General features: G+C 37.4%; 1 protein-coding gene across 8 annotated transcripts in view; it reads right to left on the reverse strand.

Moving 5' to 3' along the window:
- Positions 1 to 19931, reverse strand: part of RALGAPA1 (Ral GTPase activating protein catalytic subunit alpha 1) — a 138694-nt gene that overhangs the window by 65930 nt on the left and 52833 nt on the right. For all 8 annotated transcript variants that reach the window (XM_087747205.1, XM_087747206.1, XM_087747213.1 and 5 more), the window contains 11 exons: positions 18993 to 19117; positions 16631 to 16847; positions 15340 to 15516; positions 11857 to 12009; positions 10140 to 10333; positions 9917 to 10015; positions 9650 to 9805; positions 8040 to 8168; positions 6920 to 7045; positions 5623 to 5681; positions 1799 to 1907 (listed from right to left, as the gene is read on the reverse strand). In XM_087747205.1, the coding sequence (XP_087603331.1) occupies positions 1799 to 1907; positions 5623 to 5681; positions 6920 to 7045; positions 8040 to 8168; positions 9650 to 9805; positions 9917 to 10015; positions 10140 to 10333; positions 11857 to 12009; positions 15340 to 15516; positions 16631 to 16847; positions 18993 to 19117 (1544 nt within the window). The remainder of the gene's footprint in view (positions 1 to 1798; positions 1908 to 5622; positions 5682 to 6919; positions 7046 to 8039; positions 8169 to 9649; positions 9806 to 9916; positions 10016 to 10139; positions 10334 to 11856; positions 12010 to 15339; positions 15517 to 16630; positions 16848 to 18992; positions 19118 to 19931) is intronic.

Genomic DNA, 19931 nt, shown 5'->3' on the forward strand with positions numbered 1-19931 from the left:
GATTTGGTTGGTGGGGGCAATAAGACGGCAGGTGAGCAAGAAGCACGAGAAACTTTGGGAAACTTCTGCTTGGCCTTTGCATTTGTCACCTTCCCACTTTCTTCCCTGTCCCCCTCTTACACTGGATGCTCCACTCAGTCTGGCAGCCAAGGAGTAAAAGCCAGCAACTTGGCCTAGGACGGGCTTTTTGCATGTGATGGCAGATGGCTCCCAAAACTGGGATCCTTTCCAGTTTACTTTCTACCCTGCCTTTCCCTTTTGCAACGTGTCAGAGAATGTACCATGAAGGCTTTAAGAGTACTATTAATCAGAGCTGGGGAACCCAGGATGCCAATTAGTGAGGAATGTGACTTCCCTTGGCGTGCATGGCTAGCCTAGACAGGAAAAACAAATGTTGGGGAAGGAAAGGCCCCGACACTTCTGTACTCTACAGTCTTTCTATGGATCTGTACTGGGTGTACATGGCAAGGTTTTGTTAATGGAGAGGATACATGGGAGTCTCTGTGAGAAGAGGCTAGGGGCTGCCCCATGCCGGACACAGGAGGTTCCAGCCGGCTCTGCAACAGACCCACCACAGGGCACAGCTGAGCTCATCTGCCAAGTGTGTGGCACCTTTGTGAAAACATATTTAAGAAAGGGCAAAAATGCCACACAGGCAGAGAAGGAGAAAAAAAAGAAAGAAAAAAAAAAAAGGAATGAGAAACAGATGGCGAACATGAAGGTCAGAGAAGGAGGGGGGCGAGGAGGTGCTCCAGGTGCTGGAGCAGAGATTGCCCTGCAGCCTATGGAAAAGACCACGCCAGAGGAGATATCCACACTGCAGCTGTGGAGCACCCCACACTGCAGCACTGGATATTTCCTGACAGAACTGCAGTCCACAGACAGCCCACACTGGAGCAGGCTTATCCTGAAGGACTGCAGCCAGTGGAAGGACCCACAGTGGAACAGGGAGGAAGGAGTGGCAGAGAGGAACTGTTATGGACTGACCGTAACTCCCCATTCCCCATCCCCTCCACACCACCTGGTAGGGGGCAGGAGGAGGCAGAGGAGCTGGGAACAAAGTAGTGAAGTTGAGCCTGGGAAAGGGAGAGGGCAGGGAAAGGTGGTATTTTAAATTTTGTCTTTGTTTCTCACTGCCCAAATTATTTTAACTGGCAATAAATTAAATTAATTTCCCCAAGTTGAATCTGTTTTGCCCATGATGGTAGCTGGTAAGCAATCCCCCTGTCTTCATCTTACCCACAAGATTTTTCATCCTGTTTTCTCCCCCTGTCCTGTTGAGGAGGGGGAGTGAGTGAGCAGCTGGGTGGGAGTTTGGCCCTTACCCAGGGTTAATCCACCAGAGGCTCCTAGATCTAGTTACAAACAGATGTAGAAAACCCTGCTGGAAGCTTAGGTCCAGGATGTGGGAAGAAGTATAGCGAGACAAAGTCAGACAAAGCCAGTAGTGGTTTTGCTGAAACCTGAATTGCAAGGATTATTTATGAAAGCTGGGATGATGGATAAACTGCTGTCCTCCAAAGAGCAGAGGTTAGAGCAAAGTGGCTAATGATATATATATTAAGACAGGGATCCACTACCTTATTTCCTAGCACACCGTTTCCTCCAAACTTAAATAAGGGTAAAGAACTCTTTTGACAGAGTTGACAGATTCATCAGTTAAACTGAATTCAGTCTTTTGTAAGGATTGAAAATGAGACTGTGAAGTAAGGATGCTAAAATGTGATCATGACTTTGAAAAGGCAAAGTATCTTTACACATAAAGGCAATATACATTGTAAAAGTGTTAGTCTCTCACCTTTAAAGAAACACAAATCACATTCAGTGCTTCCTTGATCTGAGGATGATGTGATTCATGAACTAGCTCCTCACAGATCCAAATACCAAGGCTGCAAAGAGCAACACATCTGCAAAACAATGTTGGAGGACAAGTTGTTGAGAAACATGCTAGAGGAATGTGCAATTTTTATGATTCATGATATGTCTTGCTAAAATGTAATAAATGTGTTTCTAATATTTCAAAAAGAACCACACAAAAACCTTTATAATGCTGTAACTTATTTAAAAATGAGTAAGAAATCCCAAGCACCCTGGTGAAGGCACATGAAAGGACAAAGTAAGCACCCTTCTGAGCAACTGAAAAATCCAAAAGACATCACGAACTCCTGCATCTCTATGTGCTTTTTGGATTAAAATACTACCTGAAATTAATGTATGGGAATTTCATATATATTTTCTTAAGACAAAGTAAAAATTGGGGTGGAAGGTTCCTCCTCACCAACATGAGAGTTTGCTCATATTTGTTTAGAGCTTCTGGGACACAGAGATAAGAGAGGGGAATGTTATTCATTCATAGATATTTACATTTTTTTAGACTGACAATAAACAAAGATGAATAGAGGTGGGATAAATGAATGCTAGAGATAGTATACATATTGTGATTAAATACTTCAACTTTTGTTCCTGTTTCTTCATTTAAAATCAGGAAATGGAAAAGAAGTGTAAAGGTAAAGAGTATTTGGATGTGTTCCAATCAGCAGAGATGGATGAAATTTGTTTAGAAAAGTTAAGGAGCTAGCTTAAGCAATCTCTGAATCATTAGTAGTTCTCTTCAAGAACACAGGCTGCAAATATTTTGGAGAAAACTTCAGAATTCAAAATCCTCTGGATAAAATTGGAGAGCAGTCCAAAATTGACAAGATGAAAGCTGGTCATGGGAACTGCAAAGCATTGCATCTGGGAAGGAAAAATCATACACTGGAATAGAAACAGAAAGGGCTATGAAGCCTGTGCTGTAGAAAAGGGGTTTTAAGGCTGTGCAGAATCATGAAACTGCTAACAGGTAGCAAAAATACATCTTGGAATTAATTCTACATGACAGAGTAAATAAGATGTCAAACCACCCTGTTTTGTACACTGTCACTGAAATCTCAATTGCAAGACTGCCTCTATTACATTTTGGTTAATACAATCTAAGAATAAAGACAAGCTTGAGGGAGTCTAGGAAAAAAGTGACAAAAATAATAAACAGCTTTGGGGAATATTACATATGGAGGAAAAGTTGAAGGGCATACTGAGTCCAGATCACAATTAACGAAGGAAATTACAAGAAATCTTCTAACGTGCAGTAAGTCACCAAAGAGTTTAATTTCCAGTAGGAAAGATTTCTCCTATACCCTGGTCATAAGAACAACATGACTGTAAAAATTAGATAAGTATTGGAACAGCCTCTCTAAAATTTTTGTAACTTTTTTCTTTGAGAAAATTTTCAGGACTGTTTAGGGAAGCTACTGCCAGGAATGTTTTAAACACACTCCAGCCTCGGAGGAGGGAGAGCTTACAGAAGTACTCCTGGTCCCTTCCCAATCTACACTTCTGCTATTTCCACAGTATGTGTTTCAATCCTTTTTGAACAAAAGAGAATAAGAACACAGAATAGATTTAACAATAAATGTAGACAGTTTGTGTAAGCTGACTCAGAAAATAAACCTTTAGTATATAGAAGAGCAGACAGCTCTAAGTCCGTGTTAAGGTTTTCTTCATGCTACTGAGATCCATTCCACATCTGATGACACACTTATGTGCAAAATATCCAGGAGTCTGTGAGATTTCTACCAAGAACACCAGTTTCACTATCATTATTCAGAGTAGTCTCTGAAAAACTGTGTAGTTATGCAGCTACAATGTTGTTATTAAAGAATCACAGCCTTAACAGCACAAGCAGAACAGATGAACACCGAGTTCATCAACCTATCACTTCTTTTTCAGACTGTCAGCAGCAGGAGAGGAATTTGATTAATACAGTTATTAATCTTTATAGATGGAGATCTGAGAGTAGAACATATTTCAGATAACTGACTTCCCTGAAGCTCAGCTGGGTCAAGTATGTAATGAAACACAAAACATTGGCCCTCTGTGGAAGAGATAAGGAATAGAGATTTATAGCTTGGGTAACAATAACAGCACTCAGACTTGCTAGAGATATACAAAGCTATGTACCCAAGTTCCAAGAAATCTAAGTTCTCTCCTAGGAAACTGCATAGAGAATTAAGCCTCTACCAGTGGCTAAGCTGACATGGCAAAATCATAATGCAGATACCAAATATGACCTCTGGTAGTAGCCCAGGTGAACTCTGTACTGCTGTGAAGCAGATGGCATCAGGAGAGGCGATTCCCAAAAGAGACAGCGGCTAAACTGCCACTGAGGAGTGAGGCAGTCAAGCTTCAGGAGCTGTGGGAACATCATTATCCCCACAACGAAGACATACCCATCTCTCTCCCAGAAGAAGCAGAGGGCACAAGCAACCCAAAGAGACATTGGGAATCTATTCCTTTTTAATCTTCATTTAATGTTATTACACACAGTGGTCCACCTTTGCATTTTCGGGGTAGCATAACAGCTCTCTGAAAGGCTGGGAATGCACATGTGCCTCTGCTCCTATATGCACGCCATCCCAGCCAGACAGGATACGGGGATATGCAGGATGTTCCCTTCCTCGTCCCAGCCTCACTGCCAGAACCGAAGAAATGAATGCTGTGTGCTTCAGTGCCACAGGATCAGTAATAATGTTCTGAACTAAATGGATTTAAATCACCTTTTTCAAAGCTAAGTGGGGAGCGTTATGTTTTTTAGAACTCAGTTTTGTAAAAGAACATGAAAAGTGAAAGGAAAATTATCTCAGAACATTCCTTCCTTCCCCTCTGTTGAGAGAGATTACCAGCTCAAGTGAAGAACAGGTAAGTGGGCTGATGAAAACTGCTCTCTGTTTTCCAGCAAAACATTTTAAGGTTCAATGAACTGATCTTTCCAGTAACATTTTTCAGCCATGTGGTTCTAGTATCTTGCATTTGTTAAGTAACAATTTATTAGTTGAGCATATATAGACACTCCACCCAAACAGACGAGGCACACAAGTGTGACCTTCCTTGGTAGGCATTGGATTCCTGTACCAATCCCATCCACAGGACACTCTAACTGAAGGACTCAGGGGATGGGTAAGGAGGAACAAAATCCTAAGCAAATTAAGAAACAGAAAACTGGTAACTATATTCTTATTTGAAGTTCTCTATTTGATGAAGATGCTTAGGTTTAAGCATCAGAGCAATCATTCACAGTTTAAGGCTTAGCTCAGTATCTCCTGCTTCTTTTCCATACCGTAAAGAAAGGCTCACGTACTTTGTATTACTTCTGTTTTTCAAATTAAATCACGTGGTCTAATAAAAAATAACCATACCTCCCTCATAAGTAATCTTGTCCTTAATCAAACTCAAAAATGCCTCTCTAGTAAGGAAAACGCCTGAGCTGAACACCAGGGAAGGCTGGGAGAGCACAGAGATTATATTCTTAGCCATATTAAACACCTTTTTCTATCAGCCACTATCAGAGAAAGGATACTGGGATAGACCAGCATATGCTCTGACAAAAAATGTTTGTTCTGTTATTATCTCTGTTTACAAACAACTTCACATTCCCATGGTAGACCACAGTTTTGACAGTGGTAAAGAAAACCATGAACAAAATACATACAAACTTTTACTTCAAGCTCTTCAATATATCCAACTCAAAACAGTACAATAAAGAAAAGAATCTATTAATTTAGAAGCTCTCTTTGTATGACCTACCGTGCAGGACCAGATGGCTCCTCTCTTGCGGAACTTAATACAGTTTTAATTATGAGTTCCTAAAACAAAGAGGAAAACATTCACTGATTTACCAATAACGCCATGACATGAAGCATCAGAAAATTAGAATTTTATTATAGCACACACAGGCATGTTGCTTAGCTGAGTCTCTAGGTTTGCGGTCAGATGGATTGTTTGCTTACCACTACTCCAAGCTTCTACTCTGCCCCAGATGTTCATTACTGTGCTACTCCAAGAATATCCCACAGGTTACTGTCCTAATTTCTGCTGATTAACTGTTTATCCAATTCTTGCCAAGATATTTTCATAAAATATCAAGGGTAAAAAAAAAAAACCCTCCCTAAAGCTAGCTTCTGTGAATAGCCCTGAAGGGTATTACAGAAAGTATCTTTTACTTTGAGGTTTAAATGAGCAAATTTTTCCCCTCCAAAATTATATTGATTTAAAAAGTCTTTGGAAGTACTTGCAGAACGAGTAACTACAGTCCCTTAAGAATGATGCAAAGAATTCTGACTCAACTGCAGTGAAATGTCCGTAAAGCTGTAGGTTGCTCTCAGTAAAGCTCAAGTAAACAGCCATTATGCAATAAAAATGAGAAAGAAGGAATTCAAAAATCAGTCCCCAAAACATAGCAAGGTGTAAAGCAGCTTCCAAGCCATCATTTGTGTCTAAATTGAAACAGTTTTGAAACTTCTGGGGAGACTTTCTTAGACATAGTAATCATACCTGACACACATACAGCAATTAAACACATGAACTGAGCTCTGCCTGGTTTCAGTATACTGGCACACTACCCTGTGTTATGATAGAGAGGGTAAGGTCTCCATTAATCTTTGCTTTTTGTCTAAAAGAACATACTGATGTACAGAGGTTTTCTAAAGCCCCTAGCAACACGGGCAGATTTCACCAGTTGTGAATTCTCAATAAATTAAACAATGTATCTTGAACCTCTCAATCTTCTCTTCATCAGCTGATTAAATCTGTGAGACTGCAAATAGCCATAATGAGAGTAGGCTTGAAAAGGTGAAATAACACATCATTTTCTTTTACAAACATATGAAAACACTTTATTATTAAGTTAATAGCAATTATAAAGTATGTTTAGTAGTATAAAGTTTGACAAGATCTTATGGGATCTTGAGCCTTATAATCTATTTGACATGATTTCTGAAAAATTTTAGACTCTTAAAATTTTAGTTAATATTTCCTGGAACAACATCATATTAAACATACACTTGGTAACTGAATGCCATCCAAACATTCTTAAAATTCCTACCTTAACATCTGTAAACTGAGACACAGCAATGTCAGGAATGTTTGGGTGAAGAGCTGGTAGTTCATGATATAAATTGGGAAAACAGACTAGAGATCCTAAAAGAACTTGTGCTTCAACTCTTGGTGCCTAAAAGAAAAAAAAATGGGGAGAAATATATATTCTTATTGTAATCAGGAAGCTGACATTTCTAGTTGCCTTAAAAGAGAACAATGGATGAAACTCCACACAGCTATCTCCTTTCTCCTTCTGCAAATTCTGTAGAGCTGAGCAAACCAAGACCACAGGCCCATGGATTGCTATTCATGCATACCCCATGTTCCCATTTTCCAAGACAGTCAAAAGGAAGCAGAGGAATTGTTAGGACTACAGACAAACGATTGTGCTGCTAACTAGGCTCGGGTCTTAGGTTCAGCTAATTGAACAGGATGTGGATAACTCCTGGACATGACACGAGGCATTGCTGGACATGACAGGTAACGGTGTAAGAAGGTGACAGAGGCTTCAGATAGTACCTTGAGGGAGGCTGGATTTCACAGTTGGTTAAAGGGAAAATGACGTGAGAAACAGTCAAAACTCAAAGACAATTGGAGGGGAGTATTGGGGAGCTTTGAGAGAGTACAGTCATGCAAGGTCAACAGCACCTAGGTAATCATCTCCATGTTACTATATAAGGATGAAGTTGCCCGGGTAACAATATCAGAAATGCATCCAAATAGTGCAAACACTAGCAGATTTGAGTTCTCAAGCCTGATCGTCAAAGTCATTGCATAGCAGAGATATGGAGGAATAAATATACTTTTAATATGAAGGTACAGTCAAAATGGCCATTTATTTGAAAATATTTTAAAGCACAGATAAATGGCAGTCACAATTCCGAGAACTATGAAGTAAAAGAAGATTCTCTGCTTCAACAGTAATTTTCAGATTCTTCACATATTTTCTGGAGAGGACTTGCATGTGTAGTATTCTAGAATAAACCACTGACAGTATCTGTATTTGCTAACTATTACATTGAATTCTGGGGTCAAGTTAACACCTTAGTCAAGGACAAATACTGCTCAGTTTTCTCTCAAATCCTTTCCTCTAGCACATAAATGAGAACTAATTGATGAATACTTACATTGAGGAAAGAAGAAGCAGCCACTCTTCCTGCTGCTACAATGAAATCCATAATAAGCATGGTGGCACCAGGCAAACCAAGTGAAAAGAACTGAGGAGAGCAGTGCTTGATGATTGTATTGACAATATCCTTGCAGAAGGAAAAGAGAAAAAAGGAAAAGAAGAGTATCAACAAGATGAACAATGAATGAAAAAAAAAAAGGCAGGTATATACCAAAGGTAGAAAGTAAAAATGCAAGAAAGCAAATTCATTGTGGCAATTAAGACACTCATTACTGAGCAGAGAGTAGCATAAAAAGATAAATTCCTTAGATATATTCATATTAATATAAGTAAACTGTGGTATACTTTATAGATCAATTTAACCTTGGACACTATTGTACGAGGTCGGTACCAGGTCACATCTTATATTCATTTACATTTAGCTTTTAAGAGTTCTATAAATGATTAACCATTCATTTAAATACGTACAGAAGAGATATAGTGAGATAACCAGCTATTATACATTCTTAACAACATGCTTGATCCTCTCCAAGTATCACTTGACTATAACTTTAAAAAAGGTATTAACCTCTTACATATATCCGTACGGAACCAAAATATAAAGAAAGAATTACAATAAACTGTTTTACAACATTTCTGGTATATAGTTATTCAACACAGCATATGACATTCTTGTGGACTTAGTGAGGCAGTTTTAAAAATTAATATACATGATGCAATTTCTTCAAAAGAACTGGAAAAAGTATAAGAAGTTTTAATTATTAAAAAACATCCCAAGTTCACAGATACACAAAAAAATAACCCTTCTTCCTCCTTTGAGTAATTCTCCAATAGTAGTGATATCCAACTAAACGGCAGTATGTTATAGGAAGATTTGTAATCCAGCAAGAAAAGCAGTGTAAACTGGTTGTTAGAGGACAGAAAGTGAAGAACTGTCCTATCCATAGCCATCTGTGGAATAATTTTGGACTAGTTCTGTTTTGCCCAGTTAATGAAAGCAGGGTTGTTTGAACCTTTGATCTCCCTATGCCTCTAACTGCTCCTCAAAAAAGTTCACAAAACCAACTTTTTCACACTTCTGATGCAAGCCTTTGAAAAGAGTGTTTAAGCCATATAATATCTTCAGCCTTGTTGATATTAAAACATATGAAAAAGATCTGCTCTCACTGATTAGATACACTCAGTATGTCTCAGTTTGCTGTTCCTATACTTGCTGTAGAAATAAACTACTCCAACGTAGGGAGCACAATTTACTTTCCCACTAGCTAAACTTGCATCAGGGAGCAAGTAAGAACAGTAGACCTTAGAGAGATCTGCTTCCTTCTCTTTCTTGCATGCTTCAATCTGTAACATACAATGAGTAAAAAATGAAAAGAGTACCTTTTCTGCCCTCATATTTGCTTGAAATGGACTACAAAAAAAGCATTTCTGATTACAACCAAGAACATGAGGGCCATTTATCAAAGTTTAGAAAAAGTATCAGTCACATAACTATTTTCAAAGACAAAGTTAAATTACTCAGCTGAAAATCCATTCAGTATTTTGATAAAACAATTTTATTTTTAGTTATAATATTTATATTAACCTGAATTTCATAATTAAACTTACTTGATCAACATGGAGAAGTCCACAGTGCATTATATTGTAGAAATGAGTTAAGAAATCCCTGTTCGGAGAAACATCTTGTCTTCGCTTCATTGTCTTACAAATGAGTTTATAAGCATGTAGCTTTCCTTGTTTGTATTTGTCAGTCAGCATTGTTGCCTACAGTTTTAGAATGATATTTATTATTCATAAATCAAAAAGTACATTAAACACTCTTCTACACCAACATGAACTTTTATTTCTGTTTCACTGCTTAGTGCTCAAATTTACCTTGAATAGCCAGGGTGTTAGAATTCTTAGTGGTGGAATTAAAACTGGTGGAGATGGTGAAGTTAGGTTATCTGTTGAAATACCAAGATTGTCTCTTATCTGCAATTATTAAGAACAAAACAAAAAGATAAATATTTAAGGGAAATATATTAGGTGGTGGGTTTTGCCTTCTGAAAATCCTGCCCTATCAGGTCAGGTTGGAGAACAGGTTCAGTTCTTTTACCTTAGCCAGATTCTGCCACAGTTCACACAGGTAATCGAAAACCTGGGCATGAATCTCTGGATCCATGATGCTGTTGACATCTCCCAAAATTCCCAGCATTCGCCTCCACATCACAGTAGCAACATCTGCGTGCCATCCTGTAAGCGTTCCCCCAGCCATCACGCTGCAGCATTCTGAGGGGAATTCACTCGTTTCTGTAACGGAAGAAAAAAGTATAGTGAGACCTATCTCTCCAGAAAAAGTTCTGATATAACTATTACACACATACTTTTCTTAAAACCAAAAGGAAAAAACAGATCACGCTTTCAGAGTAAGATATTTCTTACCCATTCAGCCACCTCAACACTGAGTATGTTTAACTATATGTCCATTATCAAACTCTGTAGAGGAAGAATTGTCCGGTTTCTTATATTCTTCCCATAAATAACATTTAAGGTCACTACTGACGCCCTAATATGGATCTGGTGGACCTAGTAAGGCCACTCCTTTTGTAAGTGCTGTCTTACATTCTTTGGAGTCAATCAATCTCCAGAACTCCACTTGCCTGCTTGCAAGTAAAATTACATTTCAACTTTACATTTTTCCTAATAAAACAGAAAGATAATTTTCCTTAGAACCTACTAGGAATGTGTTTTATTGCAAATTGAAGAGAAAGGTGAGAGTAAACTTGTCCCTGGCTACTGTTCTTTCAGCAGTAAATTTGTATGAGTGGAGAGGCAACATTCAGTAACCTAGCACCACAGTCTAACTCTCACCGAGCTCTCTCTACACATCAGTGTTATACAAATGAACACTCTTTTCAGGTGGAAGACGTTTAATCTAGTTTGTCCACACAAAGAAAACTTCAATAGATTATGATGGCTAAAGTCTACTCAGCTCACACTTAACTAGCTAAACAGCCATGCTAAACTAGCTAACAAGCCACAGTTTTAAACCAGCAGGCATCCAGAATCTCCTTTCCGCCCCTCTCACAACGGATTTTTCAAAAGACCTCAGAACGAGAATTTGCTGAGATCTTCCGAAAATCTCGCAGCTCCCACAGGCATACAAAAATCAAAATTAAATCTGAATTCAGCCTAATCACATAGCTGCTTCTTTTGAAGATATGGACCACTGTGGTAGAGACACTAATGGTTTCTAGGCTGTAGATTTCAAAGTACAAAGCAAAATGATGATATTTCTGTCCATCAGTAGGCTACTTAAAGGAAAAGGGTCTGAAATATACATCAGACACTCTCCTGTTTCTGTAAGACCAAATATGGGAGAAATGGAAACTCTGTATCCTAGAATTCAATAGCTAAGATAGTTGAAGTAATTATGAATTTGTTTAAATATGAAAGGGAAAAGAACCAAACTTCCAAGGAGAAATTATAACGTTACTTTAAAATTATGTCTTATTATTTGTACAGCAATGATAAAACAGTCCATGGCAGGGCCACATACTAGATTAAGCTGCCATGACTCTAAGTGTCAAAAAGAACAATTGTAAATGTGTGGATTATTAATCCACTGCCAATAATTCCAATGAAATGCAAGATATAACGCAAAAGGTTTTTGTTGGCTTTTAAAGGAAATCGCTGTAATTAAATATTTTTAAAAGTGCAGATGAAATCGCCTTGTACTGGATTGTTTACAACTGATGTGATACTAGCTACTTCACTATATTGCATTCGAAAGAAAGAAAGAACAGGTTTATATTTTCTATTCCAGATATTGCCTAGGTCATCTGGCGTCTGTAAAACAGAGTGGTGGAGCTTCTCATCCAGCTGCAGATCCTTCTGCTCAATATGATCTGCATGAAGAGTGGCAGGAGAGGGTGTCTGTGATCGGGATCCAAGAGCAGATTGGATTGGAGAAGCACTTTCAGAGCCTGCAAATGCAATTTTTAACAGTTACCTTAAAAGCCTTTTCTATTTTCTTGAGCTACTGAAATGTTGTCTAAACATAGCATTAAAAGAAAACTGAGCTACTTTTATATATCAAATCGGGCCAAGAAAAGATATAAAAACTGCAAGCAGATCTCCCTGTGAATGGTGCTCTGAAAGAAAACAAATTACATGCAGAAAAGCTGAGAGATGAACATCAAAATCAGATAGGTAAATGGATTAACAGAGCTCTATTTTAGGTCCAAATAATTTTAAATGTGTTTGTTCTGCAGCACTTTCAGTGTTCTGAACCAGTCAAATTTCTCTCCAGCAAAGTGTTTAAGCAGAAATTTTCCTGGAGCATCTGCTTTTCCAGGTTTATGGATGCATGCAAGTTAATTTACAAAATCTAAAGCTTAAAATGGTAACTGACAATCTTTGATGTTTATCTGCTGACTGGGCTGAGAAAATCCATATGGAGGGAAAGTTCTGTATAGTTAGAGGAATGTCTCCTCTGCTGAGAGATGCGTGGAGAGGGAGTAGGTACCTGTATTTTTGTGCTGCACTACCTTGGTTTCACTTCCTGAATTTGCCTAAAGGTCTTTGTAAAAAGCCGAGTTCGGACAGAACAGTCACATGGCAGGAAAAAAAGAGAACAGAGATTCAACACATACTTCCCTACACATCAGCACATGTTAAAATGGAAGAATACAAACCTATTTTTCTTAGATAAATGTAACTGGGACCCAAAAATATTATGTGTGAAGTTCAGTATTAGAAACTGAACTTTAGGGGCAGCAATGAAAAAGTGAGACTTTTAAAATAGTAATTTTCCCAAATTATTGGTTGCGAAGTGTTTTTTTCTTGTAAGGAGAACAAATTGTTTAAAGAACTTGACAGAAAATGTCAGTGTTATCAGAACAGAAATTGTGGTAAACAAACTTAATTACATTGTGAAACTGCAAAAGTCTCTATCTGCTTTAAATGACAAAGGCAATGAAGCTTTAACTACCAATTTAAATCAACACCTCTATGGCAGGAGAGAGGGACACCACTGCTTCACACAGACTACTGTTTCACTCAACAGGTAACGATACTCTCCTCTTGCTACTGATCACTTGTTTTCCACATGCTCACAAAGATAATGTAAAATACACACTTAAAAGACGTTCCAAGAAATCTTTTCCTACTTCTCTTCCATGCTGCTCATTAAGTGGGGATGGATGAAAGTAGATCAAGAGAAAGAGCGGGGGCATGGGGAGAACGCAAGGGCGGTGGGGCTAGAGAGGGACAGAGCGTGAAGGAGAGGGAGAGAAAGAGCGGGCAGGGGAGGGAGGAAGGGACCAGGGGACGGAGGGAAAGAGACCTTCAGATGTTGGAAGAGAATGGCCAGAAACAATTATGGAAAATTTGCTGAACTACTGGATTCTTCTAAGAGGCACTAAAAGATACTCCAGTATATGTGGATCCAAATTTGACAGAGAAAACTATGGGTGCAACTTGTTCTAGGACTCGTAAACAGCAATCAATTGTAAACTCAATCATTTGCTAAGAATATGAAATAATGCCTACATGCCATGAAGAAATTTTCCTTCCAAAAACCTTCAAAGCAGAACTATTTAGAAACAAGTCGTTTTCTGAGCAGCAGAACTACCGAAAATTCATTTCTTCGGAGTGTGTTTTGAGGTTGAGTTTCTGCATGGATTTGCTGGTACCTAATAGAGTGAACTCACGTTGCAGCCTCCCTGTCATGGGACTCTGCATACGTGCAGTTTTCACTAGACAGCTGCCTATCTCATAACATTGCAAAGAAAATAACGTCCTTCTGTTTTCTTCCTATATGTCAATTTAGCAGAAATTAGACAATGGGCTCCAACATTGTTGGGGGCGTGGAACAGTCAGACAGAGACGGACAGTGTGATTGCACAAGTCTTGCTTCCTCAGGAAGCCCAGCTAAATGCATGTGACATACAAAAGCTGCCTCTCTAAAACAGTGGTCCAAACAACAAGAGACAGCCACAGAATCTCTCAATGGACAACTCAGTCATTAATTACAATCTTATCAATTCAGTTGTACAGCAAACTTGGACAAAAATACCAAACAGTAATGAAATTATTAACATATAAAAACAAACAAACAGAAAAAGAACAGATTTTCTGTGAGGACTTTCAACAAGCACACAGCAAAAAGAAAAATGAAGAGAACAAAAGTCAAGCTGAACATTGTTGAACAAACTGAACAACAATGTCCAAGAAAGCTAATACCATGCTTCTTTCAGCAGAAAGGCAATTTTAGAAAGTGAAAATTGTGGCAGCGGAAGTAAAGATGTCTTTCAATATCTCTGAAAAGGCAGAGTTTGATTTCTCACAGAGAACAAGACACTGTATGTAGGTATAAGCTTTCACAGATAAAGAGGTACTTGTTCCCAGGGTTGGCACAGGAATGGTAGTGCGTAACAGTTATGGAACAAGGAGTATGAAAATGACTATGGACATCTTTACTTCTCATTTACAAAATCTGGCAAGAGACTGTTCTTCCAAATACTCCCCAGAGAGGGAGATTCTCTCGTTCAGAAAGGAGCCCATTCAATTTGGGTTAACTGCATCACTTGGTGGTTGCTAACCTAACTGTCATTCTACTTCTCTTTCTCAAGAAACAGTTGCAAAGTAGACTAGTGGAGCCTCAAGCTCATCAACTGAGGCTGTGAAACACTTGCTTTCTAACAGGCTTACTTTTTGATGAAAACAACAGGGAAAGTACTAAAAGAAAAAGAATTCTTAAGTTACACAAATGGAAACTGATCCTACATGGCACAATAACTAGCATTTTGCATATTAAAAGCTCCCAGTTACACAACAGACAATATAAAGAGAGGTTAAGATGGATGTATATAAAAGAATTCCATGATACTTCAGTGCGATACACTGGTTTGAAAGAGCACTATCAAAGCCTTCCAAGGAAAAAACCCTTCCTGAAAATTAGCTATTTGACTACCAGTAAGAGAAGGACACTTGTAAGAGATGTAGCATACATTATGTGGTAAGAGATTTCTCCCTGGTAGTTGTATAGATTTTTTTCATGAAGGGTTTAAAATACATTTAGCACCAAGCCAAGGATCATATGGGTAACTAAGTCAAACAAAGGTTTTCCACTTATGTTATTTCACACATTACTTCTCAACAGCAATCAAAAAATAACTGAAATCCAAGAATCATCTTATATAGAATATAGATTCATTGCAGAAGCTGGAACTTGCATTCTTCAGGATGGGTGGAAAATTTCTGAAATAAATGCGCTTTTTTTAGGTTGTTTTTTTTTTTTTTAACTACTTTACCAGTAATAGTTGCAGCTTCAGCAGACAATGGTTGCTGATTGAGACTACTTGTTTCCGAATCTATGTGGAGTGTAGTTAGACTGGCTACTTCTTGCTCCTCAGCACTCTGTTGCTGTCCTGAAATTGCATCAACGTCAGTGGAAGCTGGCGTCCCTGCCTCAGTGCCAAAGCTGAAATCTGTATGAGGAAAGCACTGTATTACAACCTAAAAATACCACTCATATAAAATCCAAAAGCCCCGCATCTCCAAAATCCTCCATGTAAAACTTGCATGTGCACCTCCTATGCTACTAACACACCATTGCAAAATTTACGTAAAATGTAACAGCAGAAAGTAACTGACTATTATGAATCATTTCTGTCACAAAACTGTGACTGTAGTTCTGGAGAAGACATACTTATTGCCATGTCTTGCATTCTGCTTAGTTGCCGTAAATGCACCTACATGAGAATAAAGTAAAAACAATGGAAACATACATTAAGGAATTTATTTGCAAAATTTACAAGCTGGAAGAAATTTCCAAGTTCGTTGTTAAAGCACTAACTTCAAACTAAAAATATTATGGCAAATGATATTCTAACAAATGGCTTTTTCAACACTAAAGACAAAACGTCATGCTGAAATGTACGTTTAAATAACATCACTTAGTTGTGTAACATCTACATACCTAAAAATTGTAATTTCTTCAATAAATTCTACCATATAAACATTATTTCTCTCTTACATAATACATGAAGTCATAACTCCTAGCAGCCAGAACGGCCCCTTCTGTTGAACAAGAGTGGAAATGGATAAATGAAATGAATGAAAAGCATTATGTTATTAAACAAAGCATACTAATTTTACCACGATATTACACTTAGTATCTTGATTAATCTACAGCTACACAAAGACCGCTGTAACAGTATCAGAAGCCCTTCTTCAAATTTTACCTAAATGTTTTCAAAAGAATTAAAATAACTTCCAAAATAAGTAACCTTCCATTTTTATATTTTGTGCAAAACAGATGGATACGCTCCAGGGAGAAGACAATATTGCTTTCCAACTTCTGTTCACTGTTGTTCTGCCTTTTGCACAGTAGTATTTCAGTGCTATTTTGTTTAGTATACTATAAACATGATAGCCTCTCTCAAGAACTCTGCTTGCTCCATTAACTTGCTAATGATTTCAATGGGAAATCAAAATAAGCTCTCTTTACAGAAGACTGCTGGTATATAACTTTAAAAAAGGGAAGAGAAATTTGCAAGCAAGCAACCCAAAATACTACTACTTTTGGAAAAATATACTTGCTTTCAAATTTGCGGCCATCATACTGGAAGGCGCTGAAAGAGTCCGAGTGGCTATCTGAACTGATGAGGTCACTGCTGCCCGCGCTGGCAGGTGATGTCCACTCAGAAGGCACGCCTGGGTCGTCTATAGGACGCATTTGGTTCTGTTTGTTCAATATATCAGGAAGGTCTTTAGGAACTTCAAGGCTGCCAGGACTGCTTCCTCTTCTTGTCACATTCTAAACATTGAAGAGACATAAATTATCTTACAATCTTGGATGGCTTTATTTACATAAAATGGAAAAAGCAATCCCACGTTTGCAAATGTCAGAATGCAACAAATAGTTGATAAGTACCTAAACCAGAAATTGTAATCATACTACCAACAAAGCTGAGATTTTCCAAAACCCCAGACAGGCAGCAGTAAGTGAAGAACACATGCAGCCACAGAATTTCATAAATACAAATTTTATTTGCACAATGAATTTTTGGGCACGTACCTTAAAAGGCTAGGATTCAGACTAGCATGTGCCACACATGTGTTAGGTAAGACTTGAGAGAGAAAAATAGTAAAAAAGTATATTACCTCCAGATTATGTCTAAATTACTAAAGAAAACTTGTTAACCTTGGTTCCAGAGACAAGCAGAAAAAAATGCCACAGAACTTTGTGTTTTCTGGCCTATAGGCTACCGTGCTATAAGCAAAAATTTAATGTATACCACAAGCAAATGAATTTACTAATTTTATTAATTTTTCTTATTACTAAGCCAAAATCTTGGTATTGACTTGGACACCAAAGACAGCATACAGCAGAAATAAGGCATATAGATTTGCTCATGTAAAAGTAAGGTGGTGGTCTACTTGGAGTCTCTCTTTAAGCCATTTTTTTCACAGATAGGACTGTTTCCTTGAGAGGGAAGAGAGACAGAAGTACAAAAACCATTTTATGAAACGGCTTGAAATCTTTATGCATTATGAGACTGAAAATGACTTCCTTTTACACTAGGTCCAGTCACTCCTCTATTCTTTTACTACCCTACTACTTACTAGAGATTTATTCAGACTGACAAGCTTTTCATGATACAAGGTTTTAGCATTCAATACATATAACAACCTAAACCTAATCTTAATAAGTTGGTACTCTGTTTTAAGAAGGCATATCTATTTTTGTGTGCCAGATTACAAAATCAGTGGTAGTTTCAAAATATTTATTCGAACTTATCTTGGCTCGTTTTTGCTACCTAAGTAAAGTATCAATTCTCTTCTCCGAACTATTAATAACCAATATTCTTGCCCATCTATGTGAAAACAAATAATGTTCACTCTTTCTTTCTTCTTCTGTGGCCAGCTGTGATGAATTCTGTTTTATTAATTTGCAGACTATGTTAACATTTTTTTTTATAGACTTCAAGTTAACATTTTCATCTTGTAACTCAAGACTTACTAATAAGAACACTTTACACCAACAATCAAGTTTCATAAACATGAATTCAATACAAAAGAGAAAAAAAGCATACATTTGGACAAACTCTATAGGTCCTCTCTTGCCGTTTATAAAAGATGATGATAAATAAACAATTTTTTCTAATCACTTCGAAGAATCTTCTTTTGACCCTTATTAGCAACAACCAAACTACTTGTTGACAACTTTCTACAGGAGCATGTCTTAAAATGACCTTCTTAAAAAAAAAAAACAACAAAAAAACTTAAAGAATTTTAAGCAGAAAAAAAGAACTGAACAACTTTGAAATGCTGTATTTATATTGTTACCCGTTCTGTTCCTCATTTGCAACTTTTTTAATATTACCCCTTTTGTTGCTAGTTAATAAAACACTTATCTCTTCAAATCAGTTGTCTCGTTCTGTAAGCATTCAACAGTAACCAGAAATTCTGGACTTAAAATTGGTTAGAATTTCTCAATATGAATGACATTCCAAACAACATGACACTTCTGGAAAAGTGTAGGAAGAAAGCGTATAAAAAGTTGGTTCAATCAGCAGAGAACTATTTACAAGAAATTATTCAACGCTTGTAAGTGAAGTAAAAAAATGAAGGAAAAACATACACCGGTGTAGTTTCGTAGTCTGTTGCGCTGCCTATACCTGTAGAGAACAGTACCATACTACAACACGGTACCTAACTACATACCACGCTGAAGACTGCAAACTTACATATAAACTATTATTCTGAAAGTGTCTGTGTACAAAGATCTTTACAGGTGCAATTAAGGCCACGTAATTCAATGAGACTATTCATCTGACAGCAACTTCTGCATTGCTTCCGCAGAGAAATATGTTTTAGTGAACTGACTTACAACATCATTGACGAGTTCACGCATATATGCAGACTTACATATAGAAATGTAGGAAGTTTAAAGGCTTACCAGTGCACTACCACTGCGGAGTCTCTCAGCTATAAATTCATCCATGAGGTCAGGAACATTTGTATTGCTACTGCCAATATCACTATCAATAGGGTGCAGCTTTTGACTCATGTCCTCTCTATTAGCTAAAAGCAAATGAACAACTGTATATAGTAAACAACACATCAAGACATTTTCAAAACAAAAGGTAAAAAAGGAAAAAAACCCTGCTAATTAACAGAAATAAAAAAAAAATCAAAATTGGCAAACATGCATTTTAAGAATTTCCCTCTTTTAAAGCAGATTCTACTTTAAGAATTAGTACGGCTTCTTCTTCCCACTAAGCAGGGGTTAGTCGATTTCCAGTACCACCTTTAAGAGCAAGAAGCTTATAGGTAAGCACTACTCAAAGTTGTTAATGCTTGCTTTAAGGATACAGCATATATTCTTCCTCCATATCACAAAAAATAAGCACTAAATCCTAAAAATTTTATATGATTCCTACAGGCTCCTTCTTCATTGCATTCCTAATGAAAAGCAATGTAGTAGAAAAAGTAAACTAGGTTGTAATATGTAGTAATGACAAATGTCAATGTGGCACCGTATACAGTTAGTATAAATAGTGCAAAGAAAATCTTATGTAACAAAATTACATGCTAGTACATGGAATGAAAATTCAAACTCTGGATGGTCAATGGTTATGAACTATTAATTAAGTTCACTCATTTATCTGTGTTATATTTTGATATAACTATACTGTTTATATTTAACTGTGGCTGTTACACCTGACTTCATGATCTTCGCCTTTAAAGTCTTGAAGTTATTCCAGTTCATGTTTTCTCTATAAGAATTTTTCCCTCAGTGTCATCTCTCATGAGACCACAGTGTAGTTTATTCTAATATTGAGGCTCTGTTAAATGTTAGAGATTTCAAATAAAATGTACTTCTAAAATTAGTGCT

Source organism: Nipponia nippon, unplaced genomic scaffold, assembly GCF_047370975.1.
Source record: "Nipponia nippon isolate SJK-2023a ecotype South Korea unplaced genomic scaffold, ASM4737097v1 scaffold_11, whole genome shotgun sequence".
NCBI lineage: Eukaryota > Metazoa > Chordata > Aves > Pelecaniformes > Threskiornithidae > Nipponia > Nipponia nippon.